Here is a 21,519-nt window from a genome sequence, read left to right as displayed (position 1 = left end):
AATATTCTGTTGTTTCTATTTTCTGGAACAGCTTGTACATAATTGGTATCATTTGTTCTTTAAATGTTTAGTTGAATTCACCAATAAGATAACCTGGGACCAGTACTTTCTGTTTTAGAAGGTTATTAGTGATTGATTCTATTTCTTCATCAATACAAGTTGATGAAGATATTGATGGATATCAAATCAAATCAAATCTATTCAGGTTATCCTTTTCTGTTTATATGAGTTTTGGTAAAACACGTCTTTTAAGGAATTGGTCTATTTCATTTAAGTTATCAAATTTGTGGAAATATTGGGAGGCTGAGGCGGGCCAGTCACGAGGTCAGGAGTTTGAGACCAGCCTGACCAACCTGGTGAAACCCCATTTCTACTAAAAAAAAAAAAAAAAAAAAAATTAGCCGGGTGTGGTGGTACGCACCTGTAATCCCAGCTACTCAGGAGGCTGAGGCAGGAGAATCGCTTGAACCTAGGAGGTGGAGGTTGCAGTGAGCTGAGATCACGCCACTGCATTCCAGCCTGGGTGACAGAGCGAGACTCCGTCTCAAAACAGAAAAAAAAAATTATGAAAATAGAATTGCTCATAATATCCATTTATTGTCATTTTAATGTTAACGAGATCAGTAGTGATGGCCTCTCTTTCACTTCTGACATTTCACTTCTGATATTAGTAATTTGTATTTTCTCTTTTTTTTTCCCTTGGTTAGCCTGGCCTGAGGTTGATTAATTTTGGTTGCATTGATGTTCTCTATCGTTTTCCTGTTTTCAATTTCATTGATTTCTGCTGATTTTTGTTACTTATTTTCTTCTGCTTACTTTGTATTTAATTTGCTTTTCTTTTATAGTTTCCTAGGATGGAAGCTTAGATTACTAATCTTAAGTATTTTTTCTTTCCTCGTATTCAGTGCTATAAATTTCCCTCTAGGCACTGCATCCCACGAATTTTGACAAACTATATTTTCATTTAGTTCAAAATATTTTTAAATTATTCCTGAAACTCCTTCTTTGACCAATAAGTTATTAAAAGTGTATTATTTAATCTCCAAATGTTTTGGGATTTTCCAGCCATTTTACTGTGGTGTGAGAGCAAACATTGTATGATGTCTAGTCTTTTAAATTTGTTGTTGGCCGGGCGCAGTGGCACACGCTTGTAATCCCAGCACTTTGGGAGGCCGAGGCGGACGGATCACGAGGTCAGGAGATCAAGACCACGGTGAAACCCCGTCCCTACTAAAAATACAAAAAATTAGCCGGGCGTGGTGGCAGGCGCCTGTAGTCCCAGCTACTTGGAGAGGCTGAGGCAGGAGAATGGCGTGAACCCGGGAGGCTCGGCTCACTGCACTGCAGCCTGGGCGACAGGGCAAGACTCTGTCTCAAAAAAAAAAAAAATTTGTTAAGATGTTTTATGGTCCAGAATTTGGTCTATCTTGGTGAGTGTTCCATGTCAGTTTGTGAAGAATGCATATTCTACTGTTGTTGGATAACATATTTTATAAATGTAAATTAGATCTAGTTGACTTACGGTACTAACTCTCTCTTGACTAATTTTCTGCCGGCTGGGTCTCTCAATTACTGATAGAAGGGTGTTATTGTCTCCAACTATAACAATAAAGTCATCTATTTTTCCTTGAAAATTATCTCAGCATTTGCTTCATGTATTTTGATGCTCCGTTGTCAGGTGCATTAAGTATTGTTATCTCATCTTGGAGAAATGACCCTGCTATCATTGTGCCATGTCTCTCTTTACCCTGATAATTTTCCTTGTTCTGAAGTCTGCTTTCTCTGAAATATAAATATTTCCAGCTTTCCTTTGAATAGTGTTAGCACGGTATACTTTCCTTCATATTTCAAATGGATTTCTTGAAGACAACATACAATTGGGTCTTGCTTTCCTATTCACTTTGGCAATCTCTTATCTCTTAAGTGGTATACTTAGACCATTGACATTTAAGTGACTATGATATCATTGAATTAGTATATACCAACTATGGACTATGTTAGTTTTCATTTGTTGTCTTTGTTCTTTATTGCTTCTTCTTCTTTGGTCTTCTTCTTTTTAATTTTTTTGGTTTCTCATTTTATTTTATTTTAATTTTTATGTTTATTTCTTTTTTGAGATAGAGTCTCACTCTGTCATCCAGGCTGGAGTGTAGTGGCATGATCTCGGTGCACTGCAAACTCTGCCTCCTGGGTTCAAGCGATTCTCCCACTTCAGCCTCCTGAGTAGCTGGGACTACAGGAGCGTCCCACCATGTCCAGCTAATTTTTGCATTTTTTTGGTAGAGACGGGGTTTTACCATGTTGTCCAGGCTGGTCTCAAACTCCTGACCACAAGCAATCTACCTGCCTCAGCCTCCTAAAGTGCTAGGATTATAGGCATGAGCCAGCGTTCCCAGTCTGGCCTCTCATTTTAATTAAGCATTTTATATGATTTCATTTTCTTTCCTGGTTTAGCATACAAACTATACTACTTTTAAAACTTTTTAAAGTGGACACTCTAGACTTTGCAATACATATTTACAATTAACCCAAGTCCATTTTCTTTCTTTTTTTAAAAACCCTACAGCACCTGGTATTCCTAGGCCATCTCCAATCCCAGTACTAACCAGTCCCGACCCTGTTTACCATCCAAGATGAGATGAGATTGAGAACATTCAGGGTGATATGGCCACTGATCAAGTCCATTTTCAAATAAGACTATACCACTTCATGAGTAGTGCCAGTACTTTATAACAATTCCTCCCTCTTGTTCCTTATAACATTTGACTTATCCATGAGATATAATACCAAATACACTGTTGCTATTATTATTTTGTACAAATTGTCTGTTAGATCAATTAAGAATTATAAAAATATTTTATTTTACCTTTATTTATTCCTTCTCCAACACTCTTCTTCTTTCCTAGATGAGTTTCTTACCTATGCCACTTTTCTTCTCTCTGAAGAACTTCTTTTAACATTTCTTGCTGGTCTGCTAGTGACAAATTCTTTAAATTTTTGTTTGAGAAACACTTTATTTCCCTTTCACTTTGAAATTCCCAGTTTCATAATTCCAAAATGTCTGCTATCCCTGAGTCTGTTTCTGCTTATTTGTCTCTGTAGACTGTTTTTGCCTTTTATCTTGCCTTATAATTTTTTTTGCAAGCCAGACATGATGTAAATGTAAATGAAACCAAGGTGAATAGGCCTTTAATGTGATATTTGATATTATCTGGCTGGAGGTTAGGCTGTGTTTACTGGTTGTTGTAGCTATGGTGTCTGAGGCTAAAATGTCCTCTAATGTCATTGTTTTTTACTCCCCTGTTTTATTTAGCCTTTCCGAGGGACTCTTTAAATAGGGTTTGTGGCACAGTTCCTTTAGCTAAAATCTGTTATTGCACAGGAACCCCACTGATTTGATTGTAAGGTATGAGTGTAGGAAGGGCATTCTATAGTTCTACAATGAGGTCTCAGTCTTTTAGTGAGTCTGAGTTGGATATTACCCTTCTTCCACATCAAAGGCCAGAAGTGGCTGGAGTGGAATATTTCTCTTCCTCCAACTGAAGGCTAGAGGGAGGTGAAATTAGGTTTTCCTTTCTCAAAGGTCAGTTAGTCTTTGGTAAAACACCAGTTTATTCTCTGATAAATAATTTCCCTGGCAAGAACTGTTAAGGAGATCAGTCTAGGTGTGTTTCAAAATGCTTACCATCCCTCTCCCTCTGCTGGAAGCCGGAGGGAATTTTTCTCTTGTCTTTAAAGTGAGAACCTGTTAGGGCTCTGGGAGGAAGTAAAACTCAGGAACATGTAGGGGCCTCCCAAAGACTGGGCCCTCTCTGAGTTTTTTAACACTTAAGCTGGTCTACACTGAGTCTCCAGTAATTTGCTAATTATAGTTTAAAGTGTCCCTACCGTCCAGATGTGGGCTATGTATTTGCCTGTCTCTCCATTTTGGGGGCAGTAGTTTGAATTGTGACCTTAATTCTCTGACAGATCTAAGAAGAGTTGTTGATTTTCAGTGTGTCCACCTTTTTTTTCTTGTTTTGAGGATGGGAGTGATGACGTCCAAGTTCCTTACATTTCAGACCGAAAAACACATTTATTTATTTATTTATTTAGAGGCAGAGTCTTGTTCTGTCACCCAGGCTGGAGTGCAGTGGGGCGATCTCGGCTCACTGCAACCTCTGCCTCCCAGGTCCAAGTAATTCTCCTACCTCAGCTTCCTGAGTAGCTGGGATTAGAGGCACCCACCACCATGCCTGGCTAATTTTTGTGTATATATATATATATATTTCTTTTAGTAGAAACTAAATGTTGGCCAGGCTGATCTCGAACTCCTGACTTCAGGTGATCCACCTGCTTTGGCCTCCCAAAGTGCTGGGTTCACAGGTGTGAGCCACCATGCCCAACCCAGAAAACACTTTACTATTGTCAACCTAAATAACAAAGAGAAAGAGGCTCTCTAAAAGAAATAAGGTATTTATTTTGGAATAGATCATTGCAATGGGAATATGCATGCCATAGTAAGTTACGTACATATTCAGGGAGATAAAGGAAGGTAATGGTTTTTAAAGGAAAAATGAGGATTATACAATTGTTTTGAAATGATTATCCTTGGCTAAAAATGTCAACAACAATGGTGACACCAGTCCAAGGCTGGACAGGCTGTTGCTGGGCAGATGTCTTTTCAGAAGTATTTTTTGCAAATGGGTGCAAATGTTCTTTGGGCAAGGTTGTGATTTTTGCATTTTTTTTTTTGTGATAGTTTGTGTTATCAGGCATCTAAGAATGAGAACTCTGTCTTTATGGCCTTCAGCTCTATTTGTCAGGTTTTTCTTTTATTTTCTTAACATCAGTGACTCCATTTTGATTCTGACAACTTTCACACTATGATTTTTAAATCTTTTTTTGGGGGGAGACTGGATTAAGCTAGAAGCCAAATTGTGTTCCACACACAATAATTTTTTTTCTTTTTTTTTTGAGATGGAGTCTCACTCTGTCACCCAGGTTGGAGTGCAGTGGTGCGATCTTGGTTCACCGCAGCCTTTGCCTCCTGGGTTAAAGCAATTCTGCCTCAGCCTCTCAAGTAGCTGGGACTACAGGTGTGCACCACCACATCTGGCTAATCTTTTGTATTTTTAGTAGAGGTGGTGTTTCACTATATTGGCCAGGCTGGTCTTGAACTCCTGACCTCAAGTGATCCATCCACCTCGGCCTCCCAAAGTGCTGGGATTACAGGCATGAGCCACCGTGTTTGGCCCCCACGCAATGATTTTTAAAGAATTGAAAATGGTTGGCCAGATGTGGTGGCTCACACCTGTAATCCCAGCACTTTGGGAGGCAGAGGCAGTGGGTCACAAGGTCAGGAGATCAAGACCATCCTGGCTAACATGATGAAACCCCGTCTCTACTAAAAATACAAAAAATTAGCACGGCGTGGTGGCATGCACCTGTAGTCCCAGCTACTTGGGAGGCTGAGGCAGGAGAGTCGCTTGAACCTGGGAGGCGGAGGTTGCAGTGAGCCAAGATTGTGCCACTGTACTCCAGCCTGGGCGACAGAGTGAGACTCTGTCTTAAAAAAAAAAAAAAGTTGCTAAATTTTAGACTACTTGTTTTTGTATTTTTCATTATATCTGTGATATATTAATAGATTCCTTAATAATAACAAACTTTTCCTTGATTGTAATTCTTCCTTTTACTTCACTGAGGTGGATAACTCTTTATATACATGGTTAAATTTTACTTAATTTTTTGTTTAGATTTTTACAATTATGTTTGTAAGTGAAATTCCTCTGCCACTTTGTTTTGGCTGCTCTCTTTGTCTGACTGAGATGCTGATATAGGGTACTCTTATCTTTTGTTTCCAAGACTGTTGCCACTTTATCTTTAAAAGTGATCTAATGAGGAACTGAGTGAAGTTTTATTACACACTTTTAGTTAACTTGAGACTCCTATTAACTATTTTTTGAGGTAAGTGGAAATGACTTCTGGTATCTAAGAAAGAGTAGCTAGAAAATAATATTTTAAAATTTACAGGGGGATATTATAAAGCAAGCTTATGAAGAGTTAATTTTAGAGTATAGCATTCCCCTTGTTCCCTCTTTAAAGGCAGTTTTCAATAATTAAGAGATATTAACTATATTTATTTAAGTCAGGAGATTTTTTTTTTCAACTTGTCTTCTGAAATGGAAGAATAAATGAACAAAATAATAAAAGAGAGAGAGAATGGACAAATGCCACCATTCTCCTCTTATTGAAGGCGATTGGGTACAGTTGTGCAGGTTGTACACTATATAAACCAAGGGACATTATTTGTTGCAAGGTTTGCATTGATTAGACATTTTCTTTCTGTACATACATGATTAAAATCTCCATCAGGGTCAGCAAACTTTTTTTTTTCCCAAGGGCAAGACAGTAAGTATTTTAGGCTTGTGGGTCATGTGGTCTCTGTTAAAACTTTTAAACTTTGCTGTTATAATATGAAAGCAGCCATACATACATAAGGGAATCATTGTGGCTGTGTTTCAATAAAATTTGATTCACAGAAGTATAACTGGACTGAGGGCTGTAGTTTACCTATCCTACTTTATGCCTATGTACTTCTAAGGGGATCTAATATTATCATGAAGATTTTAAGATGGGTTATGTTTATGGCTGAAACTCCTAACTTAACCTGTCTGATTTTCCTCTTATTCTCTCAGTTTCTTCTGCAGTTTCAACCTTTTCTGCCAGCTTTTTGTAAATGTTGTAGTTCTTTAAGCCTCAGCCTTAGATCTTTTTCTTTTCTGACTTCTATACTCTTTCTATAGGCAATGAATCCAACATTTTTAAACTTCAGTGCATTCCTCTACTCTGAATCCAACTGCCAACTTCATGTTTCTCAAAGATCCCTCAAATTCAACAGTTAAACTGAATTTATAATCTTCCATTCTCAAACCTACTTTTCTGTGTTTTTTTTCTGTTTCAGTGAATAGTATCATCAACTCTTTAATACAATAAGCCAGAAATTTAAGAATTATACTTCACATACAGAGTCTTTATTACCTATTGATTTTATCTCTTTTTGAATTAGTCTGTCCACTTCTTTTCTCTGCTCATAAAAAAGGTGCTGCCGTTATTTATCTGGATTATTCCAACAGCCAGCCATTCTTGGCTCCCTCCATTTTGTAATTTGACGGATGTTTACAAAATAGGTATCAGATAATAAACTAAATAATCTGATAATAAAGCTAGCCCCAGCCCTTTAATAACATCCTTTGTTCTAAGGATAAAAATTAAAAATGTTGGCAATAGCTCTCATAAAGCTATGAGTGTTTTGTCACCTGCCTCATTTCTATCCCCATCTGGCACTTATTTATATATACCAGACATTATACCAGGAAAGGGGATTACAAAGATAAAAGAAATGGTCTCTGATTTCAAGCACGGTACAGACTTTTTAAGGGATATTCTTAAGTAAATAATGCTAAAGAGAGTTGCATTATTTTAGGTCAGATAAACATCAGAATTGAAATGGCAGGTTAAGATATACACAATAGGGAGAAAACCAAGAAGGATTTAGCTTAAAAAATCAACATATCTAAGATTCTTTATGTGGAAAGAACTATAAACACTGTCAAATCTTTACTTATTGTTTGAGAGCTTATATCATAGATTAAGTAGATAAATGAGGAAAAAGTTATGGTAAGAATAGCTCTTTTACCGTTAGAATTTTCCATTTGCTACTAACTAAATGAATTATACAAAAGCCACCTGTAAACCTTTGCGTCAACTGATGATAAAATCAATGCAGTTGTTTGAAAGACTATATTGTATTGTACATCTTAGAAGCACATTATAGCACATTACATCTGACACTATTAACCAGAAGAATGACTTCATTGGCAAAAAAGAATAAATTGTAAGAAAGTAGGTGTGACAGGTCTTTCCTTTTTACAACTTACCATCCATGGAAACTCTATAATTGAATCATATTTATGAAACTGTTTAATAACAGTTTCATAAGTTTTTGTATTGATGCAAGCTTTTGTACTGTTGATGTAACTGCATTTCTGTCATGTTTGCACATTTTAGCCCATCAGATGTAAAATTTGGCTTCTTTCTATATGGTCTTCTAATGACAGAAATTGCCTCATAAATGTGATTGTTCGTGTGTGGCAATGTAATAATTATAAGAACAGCAAGCCATTCAGAAAGAGAATTTCTGAGATTCAATAAAACAGAGTTTTTTTGGTTGAAAACAGAAATATGCTCAGATTTAACAGCTCCAGAAAAACAGCACCATATTTGACTATATGAAACCAGAAAGGCAATATAAACTATTATTTTTCTTTCTATGTGATTAGTCTATGGTGTCTATGATAAATGCTGCTTTCTAAAACATTCCAGTCACAGCACAGCAGAGCAATAATGGAAACGTAAATGTACATTATGAGAAAAACACAATTAGAAAAGTATAAAGATAAACTTACTGGCTCTCCTGGAAGTCCTCTGTCACCTGTACTTCCAGGCAATCCCTGTAAACCCTGGACAAATAAAGGCAATACTTGTAGGAAAAGTGGTGTGTGAAGATGTTTTAGACAGTTTCCTTACCTTAGCTTTCCTATGGATCCTTCTACCCAAATTTTCTGTCTACTGGTATTCTTTTTTTTGTTTGTTTTTTGTGGTAAGATACACACAACATAAAATTTGCTATTTTAACCATTTTTAAATGTAAAGTTATGTGGCAGTAAGTACATTCACAGTGTTGTGTAAACATTACCAGAACTTTTTCATCTTCCTAAACTGAAACTCTACCCATTAAATACTAGCTCCCCATCACACCTCTTTTCTATTCCCTGGCAACCGCCATTCTATTTTCTGTCTCCATGAATTCGACTACCCTAAGTACCTCATATTAGTGAGATCATACAATATCTGTCTTTCTGTGACTGGCTTATTTTACTTAGCATAATGTCTTCGAGGTTCATCCCTGTTGTAGCATGTGTCAAAACTTCCTGCTTTTTAAGATTGGGTCCACTGTATGCATATCCCAACATTTTGTTTACGTATTTGTCTATCAAAGAACATGGATCACTTCCAACTTTTGGCTATTGTGAATAATGTGGCTATGAACATGGGTATGTGAGTATCTGTATGAGTCCCTTTTTTCAATTATTTGGGTGTCTACCTAGAAGTGGAACTGATAGATCATATGGTAATTCTCTGTTTAACTTCTTGACAAATCACCAAACTGTTTTCCACAGCAGTCCCCCAATTTTAAATGTGTACCAGTAATGCACAAGGGTTCTAATTCCTCCACATCCTTGGCCACACATATTTTCTTTCTTTTTTTTTTATAACAGCATTCTAATGTTTGTGAAATAGTATCCCATGGTGGTTTGATTTTCATTTCCCTAATGACTAGTGATGTTGAGTATCTTTTCATGTGCTTACTGGCCATTTGTATATCTTCTTTGGAAAAATGTCTATTCAAGTCCTTTGCTCATTTTTCCATCAGGTTTTTTTTTTTATTTTTCAGTTGTAGGAGTTCTTTATATCTACCCCTATTTTTATTTAATCCTCACTCCTATATTGTGACAAATAATTATCCAAAATTATTTTAAATCTGAATTTCTTTATAGGTTTAATATTCATATAAAGTTTCTTTTTTCCAAAAATAAATATGTCCTTGTGATGTGTTAATAAGTGTGACTTATGCCTTTAAACCCTGGCAAGGCACAGGAGTCTTGGAACCTAGATAACCAGAAATAACCATACCGGACCTGTAACTTCCTTTTTTCCCCATCTTTACACTCTTTGTAGTACCATAAAAGAGCATCTCAGATAGGAAGTAGATAGAACACTAAACCTAATGCTGAATCTTCTCTGACTCAGTCAAAGATTTATTGAGAATTTACTGTATGAGAGGCACTGATGACCATTGACAATACATAACATGTTGACCCTTTTGTAAGTTGCATCTTTTTTTTTTTGAGACGGAGTCTCATTCTGTCGCCCAGGCTGGAGTGCAGCAGCATGATCTTGGCTCACTGCAACCTCCGCATCCCGGGTTCACGCCATTCTCCTGCCTCAGCCTCCCAAGTAGCTGGGACTACAGGTGCCTGCCACCATGCCCAGCTAATTTTTTTTTTTTTAAATATTTTTAGTAGAGACAGGGTTTCACCGTGTTAACCAGGATGGTTTCGATCTCCTGACCTCGTGATCCACCCGCCTTGGCCTCCCAAAGTGCTGGGATTACAGACGTGAGCTACTGCGCCTGGCCGTAAGTTGCATCTTCTACATTATTGACCTTGGGAAAGCTGATAACTATACAGCTAATCACGAATACCATTTTACCTTAAAAACTAAAAGGTATAAAAATATGACGTTAAATTAGAAGCAAAGATATTCAAAGTTCTTAGCAACACACTATCTTCTAAGTTATAATCTTTAATGCTATTTTCAGTTTCTCTGGCTAGGGAAAGGGAAATATGTAAAATTATGGACTCCCATCTGGTTGAGGCCCTGTTTCAGTCATGTAAATGATATGGTGCCTATTTACTCCAGGCTCCTTAATTAAGAGACAGGATCATTATAAGGAATCTCTCCGTGCCTAGTAGACCAACTGAAATATACAGAAAACTTCAGAACTTTAAATAATGTCTGCCCAATTTTCTTTGTAAAGTATGTTTAGACATAATATCAAGCTTATCATGTGCTTTTAATGCTGTTGATTCTGCATAAAAGCTCTTTTGCAAAACTACGAAATAATTTAAGTGGACTATTTTTATTGAGGATAAAGAGGAAAAGCACAAGCTGGAATAAAATAAAAATTATCTTTAAGGCTTTTTAGAACTCCCTTCTCTATGACTTCAACCCAGTAACTATGATAATGATGATCATGAGGATAATAATGACTATTTTGGTTGTTATTTATTAGAGCCTGTGTCAGGAACATAATAAATATCATTTGTTATACATTTGTTATAACTATGAAAGATTTCCTATATCAAAGATAGGGAAACTAAAGCCCAGAGAAGTTAAGTAATTTGTACAAAGTCAGGACTGCTAGTAAGTGGCAAAACCAATATATGACTTCCAATATGATTGATCCCAATAAAACATAATGATACATTATATGCAAGGGAATAATTATATATATATATATATATATATATATATATATATAACTGGACTACTTATCAGAAATACCGGTGGCCAAAAGAAAATGGCAAGTTATCTTTACAGTGCTGAATGAAAACAAAAAATCCCCCAAAAGACTCTGTCACCCTAAAATCTGATATCCAGTGAAACTATACTTCAAAAGTAAAGGAAAAATAAAGACATTTCATAAACAAAAACTAACAGAAATATGTACTAGCAGACTTTACTACAAGAAATATAAAGGATGTTCTATAGGTTACAGGAAAATGACACCATTTGGAAACACAAATCTTCAGAAAGGAATGAACAGCATCAGAAATGGCAAATATGTGGTTAAATGATAAACATTATTTCCCCATTAAACATCTCTAAAGTATGTATTTCATTTACATCATGAAAATATTTTATTTAAAGCAAAAATTATAACTTTGCAATGCGTAGTTTAAAATATATATAGATGTAATACATAAAACAATTATAGCCTAACAAAGTATTAGTAAATGGACCTATATTGTTGGCAAGTTTCTTAAACTTGTGTTAAGATTTACACAAATTACTTATTTTGTGGCACTTCACAGAAAAAGTTTGCTGACCCTTGACCTAGAATAACCATAGAAAATTATAATGAGAAGAAATAGAGCTAAAAATCCAACAGACAGATTAAAATAGAATTCTCAAAATTATTCAATGCCACCAGAAGACATTGAACAATAACAACAAAAAGGACACAAAGAAAAACAGATCATTAAATGGGAGACCCAAATCCAACCATATCAATTACATATCAATAATTACATTAAATTGAAATTGAACAAATGCTCAAATTAAAAGGCAGAAATTGTCAGAATGAATAAGATGCAAGGTTCAACTATAAGATATTCACTTTAAATATCAAGACACAGATAGGTTGAAAGTAAATTAAGGAACAAGATATGTCATGTAAGCAGCAAGCGTAAGAAAGCTGGAGAAACTTTGTATTAGTATTAATATCAGATAAAGTATACTTCACAACAAATAGTATTACCAGGAGTAAAAAGTATTACCAGAGATAAAGAAGAGTATTTTTTAACAAAAAAAGGATCAGTTGATCAGGAAGACATAATAATTATAAATGTGAATAAACTTACAATAGAATTTAAAAATACATAAAGCAAAATTGGAAAGAATTAAAGGCAGAAATAGAGAAACACAAAAATTATAGCTGGAGACTTTTTACACCCCTATCTCACAAACTGATAGAATATCTAGATAAAAAAAACCTCAGTAATGTATGAGTTATGATAGTTTTTATATTATTTAGAGAACCTAAAATAGTGATCCAGGCCTTAACACCTTAATAACACAATGGATTGTGGTCTTTCTTCCTGATTTTCTTTTGAGTCAGATGTATGGGAGGCAAGTATTGTATAGGAAACAGTGTTGGCCCACAGACAAATATACTTTTACTAGTTATCTGGATTACCAGAGCACTATGTGTTGCCAGTTTTCATTTAATTCCTGGCTTAAAATTATGAAAATTTAGAGATGGAGAGGGTCTTAGAGCTCTTATCTCAACCATTTTTTAAAATTCATTTTAAAAATAAAAAATATGTATTTTTAGAGATGGAGGTCTCACTACATTGCCCTAGCTGGTCTCGAACTCCCGGGCTCAAGAGATCCTTCTGCCTCTGCCTCCCAAAGTGCTGGGATTACAGGCATGAGCCACCATGCCCAGCCCTAACCAATTTAAACAAGGTTATATGGTTTTTAGGAGCATATACTAGACGAAAGGTCAATCTGACCTCGAATTGATCTTTCTAATATACAGCACTGCCTGTTTGTTGATAGTGCATAAATGACTAGAGACACTAAGACTGTGCTGAAGGATCAAGTGAATCTTTGGGGCTTGTTTGGCTTTTTCCAATTGATTTTTCCCAGCTTCTCCAAGATCTCAATTCGATCAAGGAGAAGGAGACAATGTAGGTATAGAGCTAAGTAAACCTCAACAACTATTATAAATTCATATTTAATGTCTAACCATGTCATGCACTAAGGTAACTTAATTCTTCCAGGAGTCTATGAGACATGTTTGCCAGGGTAAGGTTACAAACCAGGGTAAGGTTACAAAATGATTCTAGTACCTTTGATTTAATTGAGAAAGTCAAACATAAAATATCACGTTTATACAAGTATACACTGATGGGCTAAAAATGAAGGTAAAATACTTGGGAAGGTCAACAATGAATGACCTATAATTTTACCTTCATTTTCAGCTCATCAATGAATACAAAATGAGTAAGTAATTTTATTTCTCTGGGCCTCATTATTTTTTTTTTAAATGAGAGGGATGAACTTGACCTCCAAACTTTTCCACTCACTGCAATGTACTGGCACTGTATAAAGTATAGCAAAGTAGTCATAATCTATATAAACACCATTTATATTGATATAATAGAAACTCAGATGATGAATATTAAAACTCAAGTAATATTCTTGGAGGATAAAGTTAATCAATAATACAATGCCACACACAAGTTCTTTCCCAGACAGTCATTTATTTTCTGTCTGAGGTCTCTGGTATTTTAGGTTGGATCACTGTTAAATACAATGTTATTGTGGGAAACAGCGGGCAGGGGGCAGCAGATTTCAAAAAGGAACAAGCAAATGCAGTGACATTTACTACGTAGACAATTATTAATACTATAGTGACTAAAACATTTTTATTCTATCCTTTTCTGTCTCCTGAGCTGCAATCGATTTATATTATCTATTTTTATAACTTTATATGATACATGTATGTGTATATAACAAATCAAAATGTCATCATTAAAAATTAAAATTCCGAATGAAAGTAAAAATATCCATATACTTACGCTTCTGTGCTCATATACATGGACTATCTTATGTGTTTATGTGTAAGTATGCATGTGCGGGTAAATCTTTTTTTAACATTTTTTTCCTCTTACTTAGTGATGATAACCATAGAACTTGTTGCCTCTCAGGGGAAAAAATGTATAATTCTGGTAAGATTTTTGATGGTAGGAAAATAAATAGTATTATAAAATATTAACAACTCTCAAGCCGTGCCATGGGAAGGCATGATGACACACACAGCTCTATACTCCAAAGGCCTAAAAGGAATTCAAGTTGAGTTAAAAGAAAACTGAGCAAGAGGCCTGAAAAAAGTTACTTACTATGTTAGCTTTATTAATGTCTCATTATATTTATATGTCACACCATTTTATTTTGAAATGGGTTTTATAGTAAAACTAATTTATCATAACTAGAGTGAAGTAAAAGTAACAGTTATAACCACCAGTTATGGATAGGTACAACCCAGGCCCAGGATAGGTAAGCAACTTGCTCAAATAAAACAATGACCCAATGATTAAAGGAGAAAAAGAACTTATATTCTTTTAGTTCAACATACTGAATACTAAACAATAGTTGTATTAGAGAATAAAGCAGATAAAGGTAATCAGTTCATGATTTATATATACATCGAAATATCACATTGTATACTGCAAATATATATAATTTTTATGTGTCAAAAAATCCCCCAAACATTGTTTGAGCAGCCCCTCTCCCCCAAAAATGCAGATAAAAATTGTTCATAGCGTGATTTTTTTAAATTACTTACTGGTTTCCCTTGAACTCCTCTTTCTCCAGGGTTTCCAGTCTCACCCTACACGAGAAAGAAAATGCTTGAGTCAAGTAGTCCCCTCTGAAAAGATTAATCATACTAAGAAAAACAAAAAAGACTTAAAATTTTCATCTTTAATGTGAAGTGTTTTATTACTTACAATAAGACCATGAGGCCCTCTTTTTCCTTGATCTCCTTTTTCACCCTAACAAAGTATCAAAGCCAGGTGAGTTAGTAAGAATGTGAATTATGGTCTTATATATGCTAGCATATACTCACATACAAAAAAGACAGTAAGTATATAGTTCAATACTGAAAACAAAACATCTTGTGTGTGTAGTAAAAACTTTATGTGTTTCATGCTTAGACAAACAGAAAATTTAGAACCATACTTTTGTAAGGAAATATATCATTTTTTAGACCAGTAGGACATATGGGCTCAATAAAATTTAACTACATATGAAATGAGAAAAATCAATGATTACCTTGGCACCTTGTATACCTTGTTCCCCTAAGAGACCATCTGGTCCTCTTGGTCCCTAGAGGTGAAAAAAATATCCTGTTGTTAATTTGAAATGTTCCTTTTTTTTTCTTAACTGTTATGTGTCCTCACAGATGAAGCTGTTGATTTTTTTTTTTTTTTTTTTTTTGAGACGGAGTCTCACTCTGTCGCCCAGGCTGGAGCGCAGTGGCGCGATCTCGGCTCACTGCAAGCTCCGCCTCCCAGGTTCACTCCATTCTTCTGCCTCAGCCTCCCCCCGAGTAGCTGGGACTACAGGCGCCTGCCACCACACCTGGCTAATTGTTTTTGTATTTTTAGTAGAGACGGGGTTTCACTGTGTTAGCCAGGATGGTCTTGATCTCCTGACCTAGTGATCCACCCGCCTCGGCCTCCCAAAGTGCTGGGATTACAGGCGTGAGCCACCGCCCACAGCGCGCGGCCAAAATGTTGATTTTATGCCCTGACAACAGAAAATAATACAGTTGGGTATATGGCTCAACCTATCTGCATGGGAGAATCAGCCCATGTTTTTAAGATTTAATGACAAATAGTAAGTCAAATGAGCACAAAAATAGCTAACACAGTAGTTGAGGTGGTTATAATACAGGTGTGTTATTTGGGTATTTTGTTCACTCAGCAGCCAGCCAGAATTTGTTCTTAATCAACTCTAAATTAAAAGTGGCTGGATTTGTTTCTCTAAACAGTCTCCTTAAGTTTAATATTTTTAAATGGTGCTCTTCTCTTTACATTATTAGAAAATGATAGCGATGCCGGAACAGAAAACCAAACACCGCATTTTCTCACTTATAAGTGGGAGCTGAATGATGAGAACACATGGACACATGGTGAGGAACGACACACACTGGGGCCTGTCAGGGGGCCTGGGGGGGAGGGAGCATATCAAGAAGAATAGCTAATGGATGCTGGGCTTTATACCTAAGTGATGGGATGATCTGCGCAGCAAACCACCATGTCACATGTTTACCTATGTAACAAACTTGCACCTCCTTTACCTGTACCCCTGAACTTAAAATAAAAATTGAAGAAAAAAAAAGAAATAAAGTTTAGCTGGAATGAAGAAAAAAAAAAAAAGAAAGAAAGAAAATGAGTGCTGACTGCATTGTACCTGTTATGCAACTGCTTGTCAGGAATTACTGGGAGATGGCAGGGGCACAGAAAAGGTAGAGAAAATACTACTGAAAATATTCGTATAAATTTAAAACTTCTCAGTGTTCATTCAATAATTAGTTGCAAAAAAGCCATTGCAAAAGTCATTCTATAACAAAATGACAGAATAGTCTTCCATTAAATTATAACTTTCTTTGGAAGATCTTAAAGTCCTTGTTCAGGGACTTGATTGAATTCTACAGACTCTAACTGAATACCTGTGGAAAAGGAATTATATGAAGTGTTATGGTGATTCATAATTGAGAGAAAGTTTCTCTACCATACAAATATACAAAAGACAATAATATATAGAGAGATAAGACATGCCAAAGACCAAAACAAGAATTCAAAGAGGGAGACAACCTTCACATTTGTAATGGGAATAAAGATATTTTTAGTAGCTGGAGGTCAAGTTCTCATAGACTTATTCAAAATAGAAGAAACTCTACAATGAGGGATAGTATGTGAAAAAAATATAGAGGCATGAAAACAGATAAAGAATAAAAAAGTAGTTTGGTTAGGCTATTGATTACATGTTGAGAAATATTAAGATGTAAGTGTGGAAAAGAAGACTGGGACTTACAAGGTGAAGGTCTGAAGTTTACTTATAAATAATTTGGCAGAAAACTGATGCTGAAGATTTCTATACAGAACGGTGATACAAATCTCCCAGGACAACATACAGATTTGAAGGAGTCCTTTAGGCTTCAGAATCTTCTCTTGTATCCCATCTGAGATAAGCTTTGGTTTAGCTTTACATTTTTAAAAGTTATTTATTATAATAGGACTCTCTTCTTGGGAACTCTTAGGGTAACTGCATTCCTTTATCCTCTGAGGCACATTCATGGATTTGGACAGAACACACACTTCATGGAGGATCTGTAGCTTCACTGATCCTGATAAAGCCATAGCTCCGGCCCTACAATTTCTAAGTCTATATTCAAGGTACACCATAATCTATTCCCAACTTTCTTTCTGCTCTATTTTCCAATGAAGGACTGAAAAACTGAACTACAGTCTTACTGTGCAAGACCTTGAAGATCAAGTTGAGGAACATGGACTTAATTTCATAGATCAGTATTTTTTTAACATGTGTTATTCACTCAGCAGATGTATACTGAGTGCCTATAAGCCAGCATTGTTTTAGGTCCAGAGGACATGGTAGGGAGAAGAGACAAATCCCTGAATTCATAAACAAGCAAATAAGTACATAAAACTAAATTATAAAATGAAAATATGTAGTTAAGTATAATGAAGAAAAACAAAGAACTAGAGAGTATCCAAGGTGGGGAGGACTATTTCAGATAGGGTGGCCTGAAAAGTCTCTCTAAAGCGACATGTGGGTAGAGACCTAAAAGAGGTAAGATTGCAAGCTACACAAATAATTTGGGGAAGATCACTGTAGCAGAAAAAACAGCAAGTGCAAAGTTCTGATGAGGGGTCATGCTTAGAATATTCAATAATTGAGTAACCGAAGATGAAAAAAGAACAATGTTCAAAGGATGACTCAAGTTTTAAGCATGAAGGTCCCTCAGGAATTTGCTCTAATAATCACCCTCAACCCTCAAGATGATCTTGAAATTCAGCTGTCTGTATTGATTCTTTTTCTCTAGCACCTTCAATGCCTAATTCCTCTTTTTGCTCCGAGAGAAACACAGCTAATTTTTTTTTGAGTAACAAAAGAAGAAGGCTGAAAGAGTGTGAAAAGGAATGAGTGGTCAACATTCTAAAATACTATAAAAAACAAGTAAGGTCTAAATTGAAAATGTGTCCACTGGTAATTAATTGGGCCCTTAAAACTCCTTTACAACCTAGAATTGCTATGTATTTCTTTGATATTTTATTACTGAGTAATTGGTAGAAGATAACAGCATCAATAGAAAACAAATTAGAAATGTAGGTTTGCTTAGGGTGGAGAGGGAGGAGTGGTGGAAGATAAGGAGTTCGACTCTAGATGATCAAGCCCAATGAAGTAGATATCTCCAAGGCTAGTGATAGAGAGTTAGAAAGTTAGAAGTCATTCTAAGTTTATGTGGTGGCAGCCATAAGCATTAAGCTTCAAAAGGCCCCTGGACACACAGTTGTATATTTAGAATTTTATTTAAAAAGATTTTTTGGTCCAAAGATAGAAAATACATTTCATTTCTTGGATAAAATCAGATTAAGTGGCTGCCTAGATACATGTAGAAAAGGCTGCATCTAGCTGGAGTAAGTCTCATAATTGCCAGTTTCTTGTTTGGGCACAGAAATCACCTACTGCCGTAGCTGAACTAGTCCAAACCCCACTTTTTAAGATGAAGAAACTGAAGTCTTAGATGTTAGGTGAGTAGCCTGACTCCCATGATGTCTAAATGTACAAAGACTGAACAACTGTGCTTTATTAAGTTTATAATATTTTTTCAAATGTTAAAAAGAAATGAGGTTAATCCTGTCAGCAAGTGAATTCAGGCTGGAAGAGAGGACTTGAAATTTAGAAGTTTACAAAATGAATATTAAACATTCACAAGTAAAGTGCTGATTGGTATTGCAAATAAAGGAACTCCCTCTAAAATTAAGGAATACATATAGTAATGATAACCACTCATTTTATGTTTTACATTTAAAAAATACTTTTACTACTCAAAGCAATCTAGAGATTCAGTCCCTATCAAAATACCAATGTCATTTTTCAGAGATAGAAAAAAATTCCTAAGATTCATAAGGAACACAAAAAAGAGCCTAAATAGCCAAAGTAATCCTAAGCAGAAAGAATAAACCTGGAAGCACCACACTACATGACTTTAAAGTACACTACTGGGCTGGGTGTGGTGGCTCATACCTGTAATCTAACATTTTGGGAAGCCGAGGAGGGAGGATCACTTCAGCCCAGGAGTTCAAGATCAGCCTGGGTAAGATGGCAAGACCCTGTCTCTACAAAAAATTTAAAAATTAGCCAGTCATGGTGGAATGTGCCTGTAGAACCAGCTACTTGGGAGGCTGAGGCAGTGGGATCATGTGAGCCCAGGAATTTGAGGCAGCAATGTGATATGATCACGTCACTGCACTCCAGCCTGGGTGATAGAGTGACACCCCATCTTTAAAAGATAAAATAAAATAAAATATACTACAAAACTATAGTTACCAAAACAGCATGGTACTAGTATAAAAACAGACACATAGATGAATAGAACAGAAAAGAGAGCCCAGAAATAAATCTACACATTTATAGCCAGCTGATTTTTGACAAAGGTGCCAAGAACACACAATGGGGAATGGATGGTCTCTTCAATAAATGATGTTAGGAAAACTGTATATCCAGATGCAGAAGAATTAAATTAAACCCTTATCTATCACCATATACAAAAATCAACCCAAAATGGATTAAAGACTTAAATATGAAGACTCGAACTATAAAACTTCTAGAAGAAAACAGGGGAAAAGCTCCATGACCTTGGTCTGGGCAATACTTTTTGGGTTAAAACCTCAAAAGCACAGGAAACACAACCAAAAATAGATAAACGGGACTATGGTAAATGAAAAAGCTTCCATACAACATAAGAAACAATCAACAGTGGGAAGAGACAACCTGTTGAATGAGAGAACATATTTGCAAACTATTCATCTGACAAGGAACTATATATCCAGAATACACAAGGAAATCAAACAACTCAGTAGTTAAAAAATAATTCTATTAAAAATTGGGGAAAGGACATGAGCAGACATTTCTTAAGAGACAAACAAATGGCCAATAGATACATGAAAAAATGCTCAACATCACTAATTATCAGGAAAATGGAAATCAAAATCACAATAAGATATCATCATATCACAGGAAGAATGACTATTATTAAAAAGACAAAAATCAATAGATATTGGCCAGGATGCACAGCAAAGGGAACTCTTATATGCTGTTGGTGAGAACGTGAATTATTACTAATTCCATAGCCACTATGGAAAAGAGTATGGAGATTTCTCATAAAACTAAAAATGGAGCCTGGGTGTGGTGGCTCATGCCTGTAATCCCAGCACTTTGGGAGGCCAAGGTGGGTGGGATCACCTGAGGTCAGGAGTTTGAGACCAGCCTGGCCAACATGGTGAAACCCCGCCTCTACTAAAAATATAAAATTAGCTGGGCATGGTGGCTGGTGCCTGTAATCCCAGCTACTCAGGAGTCTGAGACAGGAGAATTGCTTGAACCTGGGAGGCACAGGTTGCAGTGAGCCAAGATCATGCCACTGCATTCCAGCCTGGGCAATAGGGTGAGACAACAGGATAAGACTCTGTCTCAAAAAAAAAAAAAAAAAAAAAAAAGAACTACCATACAAACCAGGAATCCCACTACTGGGTATTTATCCAAAGGATAATAAATCACATATCAAAGGGACTTTTGCACCTATGTTTATTGCAGCACTATTCACAATAGCAAAGATATGGAATCAACTAAGTGTCCTTCAGTGGACAAATGGATAAATAAAGTGTGGTATATGTACACAATGGAATAACTTGTAGGAACATGGATGGAACTGGAGATCATTATATTAAGTGAAATAACCCAGGCACAGAAAGACAAATACCGCATGTTCTCACTTGAAGGAATGAAGGACATACCATCCCAAAATATGTCATGAAAACACTGGAGAAATTGTAGTTTCCAAAAGGGTGAGCTGATCTGTCTCTTCTTGCATGCAGCAAGCAATAAAGATCCCTCTGGGAGGGCTACCTTCTCCATACCAGTATGAGAAAATAGCCCTTATCACCAGAGACTTACAATTGAAGGCTGCAATGGACCTGAATAAACACACTTTAATGAAGTAACTCATATCTTCCACCTGTTTTACACCCCCTCGCCAATATATCTCTCAGTGACTTCCCTAGAAACGTTTACCACTTCAGCTAGATTTTCTTTGTCCTGTCACTTTCTCTCAAATTTATCGCTCTTTGTCTAAGAGGTATAAAAGCATCTTGTTTGGGGCACTTCAGACTTCACTGTCTTGTAAAGATCCTCATATACACACAAAACTAATATAATTTGTAACTTGTCTCTTGTTAATCTGCCTGATGTCAATCTGGTTTCCAGATCCTGCTGAAGAGCCCACTGAGGGCTAAAATGCGGGCTGGAGGTGATCTC

General features: G+C 36.0%; 1 protein-coding gene across 1 annotated transcript in view; it reads right to left on the bottom strand.

The window, feature by feature from the left end:
- The window catches only part of COL24A1 (collagen type XXIV alpha 1 chain), a 400,658-nt gene that overhangs the window by 133,096 nt on the left and 246,043 nt on the right, over nt 1–21,519 (bottom strand). The window contains exons 30-33 of the mRNA XM_030823656.1: nt 15,229–15,282; nt 14,904–14,948; nt 14,741–14,785; nt 8,448–8,501 (exon numbers count right to left, since the gene is read on the bottom strand). Of these exons, the coding sequence (XP_030679516.1) occupies nt 8,448–8,501; nt 14,741–14,785; nt 14,904–14,948; nt 15,229–15,282 (198 nt within the window). The remainder of the gene's footprint in view (nt 1–8,447; nt 8,502–14,740; nt 14,786–14,903; nt 14,949–15,228; nt 15,283–21,519) is intronic.

This window comes from Nomascus leucogenys, chromosome 12 (genome assembly GCF_006542625.1).
Source record: "Nomascus leucogenys isolate Asia chromosome 12, Asia_NLE_v1, whole genome shotgun sequence".
Lineage (NCBI taxonomy): Eukaryota > Metazoa > Chordata > Mammalia > Primates > Hylobatidae > Nomascus > Nomascus leucogenys.
Note: the sequence above shows the minus strand (reverse complement) of the source record. Positions and strands in the feature narration are given on the sequence as shown.